We start from the raw sequence: 16,854 nt of genomic DNA on the forward strand, positions 1-16,854 counted from the left end.
GTCAGCTAGAGGGGACAAAGTCTGCTGAACAACGTCTGCTGAAGTTCCCTCAGCAGATGAGCCCGTCTGCCTAGTAATAGTGAGGCAGCAGGCTAACCAACAGACAATGGAACTAAAAGCTGAATAATCACAGGCTGAGCACTTCCTGTGTGGATCAAAAGGACTGCAGTTTGCCTAGCCAATCACGGCCCACCCCCTGACAACCACAAAGCACAATGAATCCAGGGTCATATTCATTGGGCACCAAACAGAAGCAAACTGACCCAAAAAAGGTAGTGACTTGTTTATGTTTTTGGTTACAAAACGTTTTGCTACGGTGTGCACTTATGAATGCGACGCAGCTGCTGCAACAGTCTGTGAAGCAAAGGATGAGTTCAGCCACACACACACACACACACTCTCCCTCCCGCTCTATTCACAGAATCATGCTCTAATAATAACACTGAATCAGTAGACATTGACACAATCGTCCATTCATTTAGGACTGACCCACAAATGTCACTTTTCAACAGAGAAAAAAACTGACAGTTTCTCTGATGTTTATCAAAAACGCTAACATCTAAAGTCATACACTTTTATGAATCATCTCGTCTTTGTTGTTACATAATTTACATATCCTGTTGTGGTGTAAACAGAATCAAGTTAAAAGGACATCCCTCATCTTCTAAGTCGAAGGACAAACCTAGAAATCACTTTCACAACACACATAACAGAAAACGAACTAATGTATTTCCTCTGAGGTGATCTGCTCAGATTACAACAATGTACTGTACATTTACAGTGCTGTACTCTTTATGAGAGGAAAGTAGGCAGACCTCAATGCTGTCTGAACAAGCTGTACTCAAACGTTGATACCATTTAGGAGTGAATAATGTTAAGACTTCACGGTCTGTGTCAACCCTATACTGTATGGCTCACTAACTACAGTCTCAAGAAGCCCATTCCTTCATTCGTCCCTCTCTTTCAGTCACAACAACCTTGTTTCTAACAGTGACTGGTGAGAGATCAACATCGGCTGATAAACTGCATTCAGACCATCCCTCCATTCAGAGAATGAACAAGGGAGCAGCTTTTTATTCTCTTCCCTTTTCCTCTCCTCTCCCACAGAGGGTCTTGTTTATGCCAAAGAGCAGCTCCGTGAAATAGCGTCTGCAACCCAAATGGCACCCTATTCCCCATTTAGTGTACTACTTTGGACAGGGCCCCAAAAGTAGTGCAACAGTGGAGGCTGCTGAGGAGAGGACGGCTCATAATGATGTCCGGAACGGAGTAAATGGAATGGCATCAAATACATGTAAATCATAAATGTGATACCATTCCACTAATTACGCTCCAGCCATTACCACCAGCCCGCCCTCCCCAATTAAGGTGCCACCATCCATGTCGTGCACTATATTGGGAATAGAGTGCCATTTGAGAGAAACCATGCCCAGCCTTCGTCCGCACATCATCACACATCAATCTCAGGGAGATAGCACTTGTGTCTTGTGCTCTAATTAAATGAGGCTTTCTTCAAAAGCTGCTACGGCATGCGATGACAATGTGTTTCGCTTTCAAATGAAGCAGCCTCAGATTCATTAGAAGAGCAGCAGTAAATTATCCATAGATTCTCTAAGTAATTGTATGCTATTGCTATTTTATTCACAGAACTAACAAAAGCAAACAATTCATGTTTACTAATGAATCTGATCTTTTCATTTTGGTCACGCACATACGGACAAAGCTGGTGTTGCCAAGAGCCAAGCATAGCTCCAGTTGCATTAGCCTCCACTCCACACTGGTACTAAACACACAATGGGTGATGTTGAACGTCAATAAAGGGGGATAAGAGGCTTGAATCAATGTTGAACTAGATAAGGGACAGCACTATATAAGAAGGGTTATGGATAGTATACGATTACAGCGACAATCACCACGATGACCCCGTCACACACGAATACAGTCAGAACCCCTGCTATAATATCTGCTCCATTGTCTCCCTACCTGCTCCAGGTCTCCCAGGGTGATGGGCTGGGTCTGGTAACGGGCGTTGGCCCTGCGCCCCCTGCTGTCCGGCCTGGTGCGGATCACCCTGGTGGCTGGCTGGGCCAGCCTGTTGAACAGAGCCATCTTCTCTGCCAAGCTTAAGGTGGACAGATCCGGCTCTGCGTCCCTCTGGCCCTGGGTTTTCGATTTGATTTAATTTACTTGACACATGGCCGATACAACGCATTTCAAACCACCGAAGAGAAAACACAAACTTTTAAAAGTGTACGTTCTGGCTGGAAGGCAGGATAGGATTGGCATACTGATGATGATACATACACCAGATTATAAATACACTGCTCAAAAAAATAAAGGAAACACTAAAATAACACATCCTAGATCTGAATGAATGAAATATTCTTATTAAATACATGTTTCTTTACGTAGTTGAATTTGGAGTCACACTCAAAATTAAAGTGAAAAACCACACTACAGGCTGATCCAACTTTGATGTCATGTCCTTAAAACAAGTCAAAATGAGGCTCAGTAGTGTGTGTTGCCGCCACATGCCTGTATGACCTCACTACAAGCCTGGGCATGCTCCTGATGAGGTGGTGGATGGTCTCCTGAGGGATCTCCTCCCAGACCTGGACTAAAGCATCCGCCAACTCCTGGACAGTCTGTGGTGCAACGTGGCGTTGGTGGATGGAGCGAGACATGATGTCCCAGATGTGCTCAATTGGATTCAGGTCTGGGGAATGGGCGGGCCAGTCCATAGCATCAATGCCTTCCTCTTGCAGGAACTGCTGACACACTCCAGGCACATGAGGTCTAGCATTGTCTTGCATTAGGAGGAACCCAGGGCCAACCGCACCAGCAAATGGTCTCACAAGGGATCTCATCTCGGTACCTAATGGCAGTCAGGCTACCTCTGGCGAGCACATGGAGGGCTGTGCGGCCCCTCAAAGAAATGCCACCCCACACCATGACTGACCCACCGCCAAACCGGTCATGCTGGAGGATGTTGCAGGCAGCAGAACGTTCTCCACGGCGTCTCCAGACTCTGTCACATCTGTCACATGTGCTCAGTGTGAACCTGCTTTCATCTGTGAAGAGCACAGGGCGCCAGTGGCGAATTTGCCAATCTTGGTGTTCTCTGGCAAATGAAAAATGTCCTGCACGGTGTTGGGCTGTAAGCACAACCCCCACCTGTGGACGTCAGGCCCTCATACCACCCTCATGGAGTCTGTTTCTGACCGTTTGAGCAGACACATGCACATTTGTGGCCTGCTGGTGGTCATTTTTCAGGGCTCTGGCAGTGCTCCTCCTGCTACTCCTTGCACAAAGGCGGAGGTAGCGGTCCTGCTGCTGGGTTGTTGCCCTCCTACACCCTCCTCCACGTCTCCTGATGTACTGGCCTGTCTCCTGGTAGCGCCTCCATGCTCTGGACACTACGCTGACAGACACAGCAAACCTTCTTGCCACAGCTCGCATTGATGTGCCATCCTGGATGAGCTGCACTACCTGAGCCACTTGTGGTTTGTAGACTCCGTCTCATGCTACCACTAGAGTGAAAGCACCACCAGCATTCAAAAGTGACCAAAACATCAGCCAGGAAGCATAGGAACTGAGAAGTGGTCTGTGGTCACCACCTGCAGAACCACTCCTTTATTGGGGGTGTCTTGCTAATTGCCTATAATTTCCACCTGTTGTCTATTCCAATTGCACAACAGCATGTGAAATTTATTGTCAATCAGTGTTGCTTCCTAAGTGGACAGTTTGATTTCACAGAAGTGTGATTGACTTGGAGTTACATTGTGTTGTTTAAGTGTTCCCTTTATTTTTTTGAGCAGTGTATATTAATACAATACGCATCATTCATGAATACATACATGATACTGGGTCTGGGGCTGGTTCTCCTCAGGAGAAGAAGTCTGGAGGAGCTTGGAGGACGTCCGCTGGGCCTCTCTCTGGACCTCTGGTGCATTATGGGTCTGCCTGGCCTGCTCCCTGGCTGCAGCACTCTCCTGTGAGGACGCATGCAGGCTGGGAGGAGGAATTACACACAGATGGGGGGGAGAAAATGAACAGGAAGGCAGGCTAGTTCATGAAGGCCAGGACCATGCTACACAGACAGAAAGGGTGTACAGTCCAGTGCATAGCCTACAAAATGTGGACAAATACAGTATCATTGTAATGACCGGTTGACAAAGCACAATTTCTATGCTCCATCTTTTGAGGAGGTTGTAGGAGATCCTGGATACCACAAAATTGACAATGGTGTAACATCATAACGTGTAGAGAAAAGGGAAAATAGAGTAATATGTGCAACAGATTTGACATGCAAGTTGTTCCCTCAAATTACACAAGGGGGTGCCAAACACCCCTCCTGACCTCGTGAGAACAGATTGATGGTTGAAATTTCAGCAAAGGTTAATATAATTACACACAGACAAACACTTTGATTGGACCAAATGCTCCATCAACAATATCTCCGTCATGATGGAGCCAGTAAACAACCAATGATGCAATGATGAGCAAATTATGTCAGAAAAAAAAAACAGTTGTTTGAAGAAACGTAATTGTTGTTGTAATATTGCAAATGGCTGTGAAAGTTTGACCGCTAAAGGATTCCAGCTTTAAATGAAGGTAGTTCACTTCACAATAGAATAGTGAGTATAATGTAAATGGAGTGTTTATAAGCTGCTATAAACTGTTTATATTGTGTTAAGTGTTTATAAGCTTCAGTGTCAAGCCCTTGGTAAGTCAAACCGAGGTGACTGTTTTAAGGCAAAATGACGCAAGGCAGAAAGGTAACAGCAGATGGAGGAATGGAGAGGCAGGTATAGTTGGGACTTACGTGGCAGCAATGACCACCTCCTCAGTAGTGACTGGCTGGGTATGGGAGCGGTCCTGGGTGCGTCTCAGTCGCCTCTCCATGGCCACGTTCCGTGATGGGGGTTTTGGGGAGCCCCCATCCGTGTTCTTCTCCAACTCCTGGGGAGGCCATGCAGGGAGACCAGAGTCATCTTCCATGTTTTCAAACCCATTCAAAGCTCAAACTCTGTATTAAGGGAATAGATTGATACTTCAATAGAAAAGAGAAAGAGAGGGCCACCCGGGTGGCGCAGTGGTCTAATGCACTGCATCGCAGCGCTAGCTGTGCCACCAGAGATTCTGGGTTCGAGCCAAGGCTCTGTCGCAGCCGGCCGCGACCGGGAGGCCCATGGGGCGACACACAATTGGCGACCAGGTCGCCAGGTGTAAGGTGTTTCCTCCGACACATTGGTGCATACCCTGAAGAGAGAACGCTTGGCTGCAACACTCAGCTTGGCCCGCTCATCCAATTTCTCTTCATCGGCTAGAGAGAGAGAGACGGCGAGATAGGCAAAAAAAAAAAGGGAGAAAGAGGGGAAGGAAGAGAGAGAGAGCAAGATTAATATCACAAGGAAAATTCCAAGTGTCTCAAATAGAGCGAGAGTGAGAATCTTGAAAACCAATTCCCATAATAAAAACAGCATGCTTGAATCCTTTAAAACCTACTTAGTGTGTTCCACCGGTAGTGAAGTAAGTACTAAATGCCAGTCCAATGGCTGCAATTTGAGTTAGATCTCACAGCTTGTGCTGCGAAGTACTACAGGCCAAAGGTTTATAATCATCATGATGGTCACCATCTGTAATGTCTATAGAACAAAGACAAGCGAGACTTCCATGTGGTGTGAGTGACTGCAGTGTGTCTGGGAGACAGAGCCAGACATACAGTGTTTCCCCTATATTAATTCAGCAGCAGTGGCCCACCATTTGTTTTATATAAAGTGCCTTCAGAAAGTTCACACCCCTTTACTTTTTTCACATTTTGTTGTGTTACATCGCGCCGACAGGAATAAACATCTCCGGTAAGAAGAAGGGCGGAGGTGTATGTTTCAAGATTAACGACTCATGGTGTAATTGTAACAACATGTCCTTTTGTTCACCTGACCTAGAATTCCTCACAATCAAACGCCAACTGAATTATCTCCCAAGATAACTCTCCTCGGTTATTGTCAGAGCCGTATATCCCCTCGCAAGTGGATACCAATACGACCATCAAGGAACTTCAAACTGGAAACCTTATATCCTGAGGCTGCGTTTATTGTAGCTGGAGATTTTAACAAAGCTAATTTGAGAACAAGGCTACCTAAATTCTATCAGCGTATTGTTTGCAGTACACGGGCGAGTAACACGCTCGACCATTGCTACTCTAACTTCCGCGATGCATACAAGGCCCTCCCCCGCCCTCCTTTTGGCAAATCTGACTCCATCTTGTTGCTCACCTCCTATAGGCAGAAACTAAAACAGGAAGCGCCCGTGCTTAGGTCCATCCAACGCTGGTCTGACCAATCGGATTCCACGCAAAAGATTGCTGGGATATGTTCCAGGTAGCCTCAGAGAACAACATTGACGTATACGCTGACTCGGTGAGCGAGTTTATAAGGAAGTGTATAGGAGATGTTGTACCCACTGTGACTATTAAAACCTTTAATTATGGCAACTGGGAATATGGCCGAATACAAACAGTGTAGTTATCCCCTCCGTAAGGGAGTGTGGTGTCAGGAAAATAACCTCTCACTCAATGTCAGCAAAACAAAATAAATTATTGTGGACTTCAGGAAACAGCAAAGGGAGCACCCCCCTATCCACATCGACAGGGCAGAAGTGGGGAAGGTGGTAAGTTTTATGTTCGTCGGTGTACATACATATCACCGACAAACTGAAATGGTCCACACACACAGGCAGTGTGGTGAAGAAGGCGCAATAGTGCCTTTTCAACCTCAGGAGGCTGAAAAAAGTGTGGCTTGTCTGCAAAAACCCTCTAACTTTTACAGGTGCATAATTAAGAGCATCCCGTCAGGCTGTATCACCGCCTGGTACGGCAACAACCACAGTGCACAACGCATCACCAGGGGCAAACTACCTGCCCTCCAGGACACCTACAACACCCGATGTCACATAAAAAGATAATCAAGGACAATAACCACCCAAGCCAATGCCTGTTCACCCCACTTCCATCCAGAAGGCGAGGTCAGTACAGGTGTATCAAAGCTGGGATAGAGAGATTGAAAAACAGCTTCTATATCAAGGCCATCAGATTGTTAAACAGCCATCGCTAGCACCGAGAGGCGGCTGCCTACCTACAGACTTGATATCATTGGCCACTTTAATAAATGGAACACTAGTCACTTTAATAATGCCACTTTTAGAATGTTTACATATCTCGCATTACTTATCTCATATGTATATACTGTATCCTACACTATCTATTCTATAGTATCTATTGCATCTTAGCCGCTCTGTCACTGCTCATTTACAAATTTTATATTTATATATTCTTATCCCATTCCTTTACTAGATTGTGTATATCAGGTTTCGTTGTGGAATTGTTAGATATTACGTTTTGTTGTGGAATTGTTATTTATGACCTGATAGACACTGATGTACTGTCGGATCTAGAAGCACTAGCATTTCACAATAACATCTGCTAACTGTCGGATCTAGAAGCACACTCACAATAACGTCTGCTAACTGTCGGATCTAGAAGCACACTCACAATAACGTCTGCTAACTGTCGGATCTAGAAGCACACTCACAATAACATCTGCTAACTGTCGGATCTAGAAGCACACTCACAATAACATCTGCTAACTGTCGGATCTAGAAGCACACTCACAATAACATCTGCTAACTGTCGGATCTAGAAGCACACTCACAATAACATCTGCTAACTGTCGGATCTAGAAGCACACTCACAATAACATCTGCTAACTGTCGGATCTAGAAGCACACTCACAATAACATCTGCTAACTGTCGGATCTAGAAGCACACTCACAATAACGTCTGCTAACTGTCGGATCTAGAAGCACACTCACAATAACATCTGCTAACTGTCGGATCTAGAAGCACACTCACAATAACATCTGCTAACCATGTGTATGTGACCAATAAAACTTGATTTGAGCCCAGATCTACCCAGCACCGGTCTACCCAGCACCTAATTGACAGAGTGAAAAGAAGGAAGCCTGTACAGAATACAAATATTCCCAAAAATAGCACTAAAATAAAATAATTGGCAAAGCAATTAACTTTTTGTCCTGAAAATAAAGGGTATGCTAGTAATCCTTAAATGGGGAGTTTTTCTAGATACAAAATAAATGGATTGGAAATAGAGAGGCAGAATCCTTTCTACCAGACACTGGGAGATGAATATACCTTTCAGCAGGACAATGATCTAAAACACAAGGCCATTCTACACTGGAGTTGCTTACCAAAAAGACAGTAAATGTTCCTGAGTTGCCAAGCGACAGTTTTCACTTAAATCTACTTGAACATCTATGGCAAGACCTGAACATGGCTGTCTAGTAATGAATAACAATCGATTTGACAGAGCTTGAAGAAATTTCAAAACAATAAAAATGGGCAAATGTTGCACAATCCAGGTGTGGAAAGCTCTTAGAGACAACCAGAAAGACAATGACAAAAATGCCTTTTCCAGCATGATGGAGCACCTTGCCATAACTAAGTGGCTCGGGGAACAAAACATCAATATTTTGGGTCCGTGGCCAGGAAACTCCCCAGACCTTAATCCCATTGAGAACTTGTGGTCAATCCTCCAGAGGCGGGTGGACAAACAAAAATCCACAAATTCTGACAAACTCCAAGCATTGGTTATGCAAGAATGGGCTGCCATCAATCAGGATGTGGCCCAGAAGTTAATTGACAGCATGCCAGGGCAGATTGCAGAGGTCTTGAAAAAGAAGGGTCAACACTCCAGATATTGGCTCGTTGCATCAACTTCATGTACTTGTCAATAAAAGCCTTGATACTTATGAAATGCTTGTAATTATACTTCAGTATCCATAGTAACATCTGACAAAAAATATCTAAAGACACTGAAGCAACACATTTTGTGGAAATGAATATTTGGCCACGACTGTATTGTGAGCACCAATAGTAACTAAAATGTTTTTCTTTCTCCTTTATGAATCATACATTATATACACAAAAGTATGTGGACACCCCTTCAAATTAGTGGATTCTGCTATTTCAGCCACACCCGTTGCTGACCGGTGTATAACGTCAAGCACACTGCCATGCAATCTCCATAGACAAACATTGACAGTAGAATGGCCCGAACTGAAGATCTCAGTGACTCCAACGTGGCACTGTCATAGGATGCCACCTTTCCAACAAGTCAAATTTCTGCCCTGCTAGAGCGGCTCCAGGTCAACTGTAAGTGTTGTTATTGTGAAGTGAAAATGTCTAAGAGCAACAACGTCTCAGCCGCGAAGTCGTAGGCCACACAAGCTCACAGAATGGGACCACAGAGTACTTAAGTGCGTAGCACGTAAAAACCCTCTGTCCTCAGTTGCAACTCACTACAGAGTTCCAAACTGCCTCTGGAAGCAACGTCAGGTGCTTAATGAAATGGGTTTCCAATGCCAAACAGCCTAAGATCACCATGCACAATGCCAAGCGTCAGCTGGAGTGGTATAAAGCTTGCCGCCATTGGACTCTGGAGCAGTTGAAACGCATTCTCTGGAGTGATGAATCTCGCTCCACCACCTGGCAATTTGACGGACGTCAGGAGAACGCTACCTTCCTGAATGCATAGCACCAACTTTAAAGTTTGGTGGAGGAGGAATAATGGTCTGGGACTGTTTTTCATGGTTCGGGCTAGGCCCCCTAGTTCCAGAAGGGAAATCTTAATGCTACAGCATACAATGACATTCTAGATGATTCTGTGCTTCCAACTTTGTGGCAAGTTTGGGGAAGGCCCTTTCCTGTTTCAGCTTGACAATAACCCCGTGCACAAAGTGAGGTCCATACAGAATTGGTTTGTCGAGATCGGTGTTGAACTTGACTGGCCTACACAGAGCCCTGACCTCAACCACATCTAACACCTTTGGGATGAATTGGAACGCCGACTGCGAGCCAGGCCTAATCGCACAATATCCGACCTCACTAACGCTTGTGGCTAAATTAAAGTAAGTCCCTGCAGCAATGTTCCAACATCTAGTGGAAAGCCTTCCAAGAAGAGTGGAGGCTGTTATATCAGCAAAAGGGAGAACTACTCCATATTAATGCCCATGATTTTGGAATGAGATTTTCGATGAGCACATTTCCACACACTTTTGGTCATGTAGTTTAAGTTTAATGATAAGCCTTGCATCATTAAGCTTTTCTCATTAAAGGGAATCATTCAAACAAAAATGACAGATATGTTCTTTAGCGGAACGCAAACATATTGCATTTATCCGATGGCATGTACCTGTTCAAAGTTATATACACACATTATTTTTTCCTTTTACCAATGGAGAAAAAGTTCAAAAATAACTTACCTTCAGTGCTTGGTAGATCTGGGCTCAAACCAGACCTTCAGGAGAAAAGGCAAGAAGAAATACAGAAAGAAAAAACACATTAATAGACAATCAAATCAAGTTGTTGGAAATCGATGGCAAATGACTGCAACTGAGTACAGCTACCCAGAGATGATAGATTGAGAGCAGGAAGAAAGCAGTAGATTTTCCCAGCAGTAGAAACAGAGGTAACGTGATAGGTGGTTTTAGGATATTAAACAGAATGTGTCCCTAACGGCACCCTATTCCCTATTTATGCATAACTTTTGACCAGGGAACAAATAGATCAATTCAAATATAGTGCACTACATTGGGAATAGGGTGCCATTTGGGACATAACCACAGAAATCAGAGTTTCTAACAGAGAGAGTTGCCCAATCTAAGGCATTACAGACTGCTAGACCTTAAGAATAAACAACAACAATAGGAGTGATTCATTCACCCTGGCGAGCATAGAGAGGCGAGCGCGGGTCACATGGAGTGTCCACTGCCAGGATACACTCAGCAACCACGAAACAGACTTTGGGTTCTAATCTCCTGTCACGCTCTGCTGCCTGGCCAGAGAGCTTAGAGCCTGTGTTTAGGCCATCAGAGATTGGATGACAAGAAGGGAGGGAGGGTGAATCTATAGGTTTCTGAATGAGCCTGTGTGTGTGTTACAGTTGAAGTCGGAAGTTTACATACACTTAGGTTGGAGTAATTAAAGCTTGTTTTTCAACCACTCCACAAATGTCTTGTTAACAAACTATAGTTTTGGCAAGTCGGTTAGGACATCTACTTTGTGCATGACAAGTCATTTTTCCAACAATTGTTTACAGACAGATTATTTCACTTATAATTCACTGTATCACAATTCCAGTTGGTCAGAAGTTTACATCGACTAAGTTGACTGTGCCTTTAAACAGCTTGGAAAATTCCAGAAAATGATGTCATGGCTTTAGAAGCTTCTGATAGGCTAATTGACATAATTTGAGTCAATTGGAGGTGTGCCTGTGGATGTATTTCAAGGCCTACCATCAAACTAAGTGCCTCTTCGCTTGGCATCATGGAAAAATCAAAAGAAAATCAGCCAAGACCACCACAAGTCTGGTTCATCCTTGGGAGCAATGTTCAAATGCCTGAAGATACCACGTTCATCTGTACAAACAATAGTACGCAAGTACAAACAACATGGGACCATGCAGCCGTCATACTGCTCAGGAAGGAGACGCGTTCGTTCTGTCTCCTAGAGATGAGCGTACTTTGGTGTGAAAACTGCAAATCAATCCCAGAACAACAGCAAAGGGCCTTGTGAAGATGCTGGAGGAAACAGGTACAAACGTATCTATATCCACAGTAAAACAAGTCCTATATCGACATAACCTGAAAGGCCACTCAACAAGGATGAAGCCACTGCTCCAAAACCGCCATAAAAAAGCTAGACTACTGTTTGCAACTGCACATGGGGACAAAGATTGTACTTTTTGGACAAATGTACTCTGGTGTGATGAAACAAAAAAGAACTGTTTGGCCATAATGACCATTGTTATGTTTGGAAGAACACCACCCCAACCGTGAAGCACGGGGGTGGCAGCATCAGGTTGTGGGGGTGCTTTGCTGCAGGAGGAACTGGTACACTTCACAAAATAGATGGCATCATGAGGGATGAAAATGATGTGGATATATTGAAGCAACATCTCAAGACATCATTCAGGAAGTTATAGCTTGGTCGCAAATGGGTCTTCCAAATGGACAATGACCTTAAGCATACTTCCAAAGTTGTGGCAAAATGGCTTATGGACAACAAAGTCAATGTATTGGAGTGGCCATCACAAAGCCCTGACCTCAACCCTATAGAACATTTGTGGGCAGAACTGAAAAAGCATGTGCGAGCAAGGAGACCTACAAACCTGACTCAGTTACACCAGCTCTGTCAGGAGGAATGGGCCAAAATTCACCCAAATTATTGTGGGAAGCATGTGGAAGGCTACCCGAAACATTCGACTCAAGTTAAACAATTTAGAGGCAATGCTACCAAATACTAATTGAGTGTATGTAAACTTCTGACCCACTGGGAATGTGATGAAAGAAATTAAAGCTGAAATAAATTACTCTCTTCTATTACTCTGACATTTCACAGTCTTAAATACAGCATAGTGGTCATCCTAACTGACCTAAGACGGGGAATGTTTACTAGGATTAAATGTCAGGAATTGTGAAAAACTGAGTTTAAATGTATTTGGCTAAGGTGTATGTAAACTTCCAACTTCAACTGTATGTGAACACATGCTGTTGATTTATAAGAACTCACGTCAGCCTAAACGAACACTTCCTGCACACTAAACCCAATAGGATCTATATACTGTAGTCTTTTCCCATGGGGAGTGATGAGGGAGGACACTTCATTCTCCATAATTTCCTTTGCTGGCCAGGCAATGAGTCGGGCGAGAGGGATTTACATCAGACACCCTAACAGGCCTTCATCCCCGTCATTTGCAGTAGGAAGTCGTGGAAGGAGATCGGGATGCCATCTGGCAACGAGTGGCTAATCTCCCTTTGCCATCGGTACTATTGGCCAACATCAAATCGTTGGAAAATAAAGTGGACGAACTACAAGAACGTATATCCTACCAACAGACATTAAAATCTGTAATATCTTGTGTTTCATCGAGTCGTGACTGAACGACGACGACATGAATAACATACAGCTGGTGGGTTGTACACTGTATCGGCAGGATAGAACAGCAACCTCAGAGTATCTCATGATAAGTTGTAGACCACACTATCTACCAAGAGACTTTTCACCTATATTCTTCGTAGTTGTCTATTTACCACTACAAACCAATGCTGGCACTAAGACCGCACACAATGAGCTGTATACAGCCATAAGCAAACAGGAAACCGCTCATCCAGTTGTGGTGCTCCTCGTACTCGGGGACTTTAAATCTGTTTTTACCAAATTTCTACCAGCAGGTTAAATGTGCAACCAGAAGAAAAAAAAACAACTCTATACCACCTTTAGTCCACACACAGAGATGATACATACACAAAGCTATCCCTTTGTGACAATAATTATATCCTCCTGATTCCTGCTTACAAGCAAAAATTAAAGCATGAAGCACCAGTGACTCGATCAATAAAAAAGTGGTCAGATAAAGCAAATGTTAAGATACAGGACTGTTTTGCTAGCACAGACTGGAATATGTTCCGGGATTCTTCCGATGGCATTGAGGAGTACACCACATCAGTCACTGGCTTCATCAATAAATGCATTGAGGACGTCGTCCCCACAATGACTGTATGTACATACCCCAACCAGAATTCACGGATTACAGGCAACATTCATACTGAGCTAAAGGATAGAGCTGCCGCTTTCAAGGAGCAGGAATCTAACACGGAAGCTTATAAGAAATCCACCTATGCCCTCTGATGAACAACATCAATACAGGACTAAGATCGAATCGTACTACACTGGCTCCGATGCTCGTCGGATGTGGCAGGGCTTGCAAACTATTAGACTGCAAAAGGGAAGCACAACCAAGAGCTACCCAGTGACACAAGCCTACCAGACAATTACTTCTATGCTCGTTTCGAGGCAAGTACTGAAACATGCATGAGAACATCAGTTGTTCCAGATGACTGTGTGATCACGCTCTCCATAGCAGATGTGAGTAAGACCGTTAAACAAGTCAACAATCACAAGGCCGCAGGGCCGGACGGATTCCGAGCATGTACTGACCAACTGGCAAGTGTCTTCACTGACATTTTCAACCTATCCCTGTCTGAGTCTGTAATACCAACATGTTTCAAGCAGACCACATAGTCCCTGTGCCCAAGAAAACTAAGGTAACCTGCCTAAACAACTACAGACTTGTGGACCTCACGCCTGTAGCCATGAAGTGCTTTGAAAGGCTGGTCATGGCTCACATCAACACCATTATCCCAGAAACCCTAGACCCACTCCAATTTGCATACCGCCCCAGCAGATACACAGATGACGCAATCTCTATTGCACCCCACACTGCCCTTTCATGCCTGTACAAAAGGAACGCCTATGTAAGAATGCTATTCATTGACTACAGCTTAGCGTTCAACACCATAGTGCCCTCAAAGATCATCACCAAGCTAAGGACCCTGGGCCTAAACACATCCTCTGCAACTGGATCCTGGACTTCCTGATGGGCAGTCCCCAGGTGGTAAGGGTAGGTAACAACACATCTGCCACACTGATCCTCAACATGGGGGCCCCTCAGGGGTGCGTGCTCAGTCCCCTCCAGTACTCCCTGTTCACTCATTACTGCACGGCCATGCTCGACTCCAACACCATCATTAAGTTTGCCGATGATAACAGTGATAAGCCTGATCACCGACAACGACAAGAGCCTACAGGGAGGTCAGAGACCTGACCTTGTGGTGACAGGACAATAACCTCTACCTCAACGTGATCAAGACAAAGGAGATGATAGTGGACTACAGGAAAAGGAGGACCGAGCACGCCCCCATTCTCATCAACGGGCCTGTAGTGGAGCAGGTTGAGAGCTTGGCGTCCACATTACCAACCAACTAACATGGTCCAAGCACACCAACACAGTCGTGAAGAGGGCACGACAAAACCTATTCTCCCTTAGGAGACTGCAAAGATTTGGCATGGGTCGTCAGATCCACAAAATGTTTTACAGCTGCACCATCGAGAGCATCCTGACTAGTTGCATCACTGCCTGGTATGTCAACTGCTCGGCCTCCGACCGTAAGGCACTACAGAGGGTAGGCCCCAGTACATCACTGGGGCCAAGCTCCTGCCATCCAGGACCTCTATACCAGGCAGTGTCAGAAAAAGGCCTTACAATTGCCACTCCTGTCACTCTATTCATTGACTGTTCTCTCTGTTACCGCACGGCAAGTAGTACCAGAGCATCAAGTCTAGGTACAAGAGGCTTCTAAACTTAAACAACCAAGCCATAAGACTCCTGAATATCTAATCAAATGGCCACCCAGACTATCTGCATTGCCGCCCACCCCCACTTTACGCTGCTGCTACTCTCAGTTATTATCTATGCATAGTCACTTTAATAACTCTATCTACATGTACAGTGGGGCAAAAAAGTATTTAGTCAGCCACCCATTGTGCAAGTTCTCCCACTTAAAAAGATGAGAGAGGCCTCTAATTTTCATCATAGGTACACTTCAACTATGACTGACAAAATGAGAAAAAAATCCAGAAAATCACATTGTAGGATTTTTAATGAATTTATTTGCAAATTATGGTGGAAAATAAGTATTTGGTCACCTACAAACAAGCAAGATTTCTGGCTCTCACAGACCTGTAACTTCTTCTTTAAGAGGCTCCTCTATCCTCCACTCGTTACCTGTATTAATGGCACCTGTTTGAACGTGTTATCAGTACAAAAGACACCTGTCCACAACCTGTCCACAACCTCAAACAGTCACACTCCAAACTCCACTATGGCCAAGACCAAAGAGCTGTCAAAGGACACCAGAAACAAAATTGTAGACCTGCAACAGGCTGGGAAGACTGAATCTGCAATAAGTAAGCAGCTTGGTTTGAAGAAATCAACTGTGGGAGCAATTATTAGGAAATGGAAGACATACAAGACCACTGATAATCTCCCTCGATCTGGGGCTCCACGCAAGATCTCACCCCGTGGGGTCAAAATGATCACAAGAACGGTGAGCAAAAATCCCAGAACCACACGTGGGGACCAAGTGAATGACCTGCAGAGAGCTGGGACCAAAGTAACAAAGCCTACCATCAGTAACACTACGCCGCCAGGGACTCAAATCCTGCAGTGCCAGACGTGTCCCCCTGCTTAAGCCAGTACATGTCCAGGCTCGTCTGAAGTTTGCTAGAGAGCATTTGGATGATCCAGAAGAAGATTGGGAGAATGTCATATGGTCAGATGAAACCAAAATATAACTTTTGGGTAAAAACTCAACTCGTCATGTTTGCAGGACAAAGAATGCTGAGTTGCATCCAAAGAACACCATACCTACTGTGAAGCATGGGGGTGGAAACATCATGCTTTGGGGCTGTTTTTCTGCAAAGGGACCAGGACGACTGATCCGTGTAAAGGAAAGAATGAATGGGGCCATGTATCGTGAGATTTTGAGTGAAAACCTCCTTCCATCAGCAAGGGCATTGAAGATGAAACGTGGCTGGGTCTTTCAGCATGACAATGATCTCAAACACACCGCCCGGGCAATGAAGGAGTGGCTTCGTAAGAAGCATTTCAAGGTCCTGGAGTGGCCTAGCCAGTCTCCAGATCTCAACCCCATAGAAAATCTTTGGAGGGAGCTGAAAGTCTGTGTTGCCCAGCAACAGCCCCAAAATATCACTGCTCTAGAGGAGATCTGCATGGAGGAATGGGCCGAAATACCAGCAACAGTGTGTGAAAACCTTGTCAAACGTTTTCTGTAAGTCTTCACCTCTGTCATTGCCAACAAAGGGTATATAACAAAGTATTGAGATAAACTTGTGTTATTGACCAAATACTTACT

At 44.7% G+C, this 16,854-nt stretch overlaps 1 protein-coding gene across 1 annotated transcript in view; it reads right to left on the reverse strand.

Moving 5' to 3' along the window:
• LOC139367240 (supervillin-like) overlaps positions 1-16,854 on the reverse strand; it is a 118,193-nt gene that overhangs the window by 66,822 nt on the left and 34,517 nt on the right. The window contains exons 10-14 of the mRNA XM_071105473.1: positions 10,342-10,376; positions 5,262-5,326; positions 4,826-4,962; positions 3,858-4,011; positions 1,984-2,160 (exon numbers count right to left, since the gene is read on the reverse strand). Of these exons, the coding sequence (XP_070961574.1) occupies positions 1,984-2,160; positions 3,858-4,011; positions 4,826-4,962; positions 5,262-5,326; positions 10,342-10,376 (568 nt within the window). The remainder of the gene's footprint in view (positions 1-1,983; positions 2,161-3,857; positions 4,012-4,825; positions 4,963-5,261; positions 5,327-10,341; positions 10,377-16,854) is intronic.

The sequence above is a fragment of the Oncorhynchus clarkii genome, chromosome 15 (genome assembly GCF_045791955.1).
Source record: "Oncorhynchus clarkii lewisi isolate Uvic-CL-2024 chromosome 15, UVic_Ocla_1.0, whole genome shotgun sequence".
NCBI lineage: Eukaryota > Metazoa > Chordata > Actinopteri > Salmoniformes > Salmonidae > Oncorhynchus > Oncorhynchus clarkii.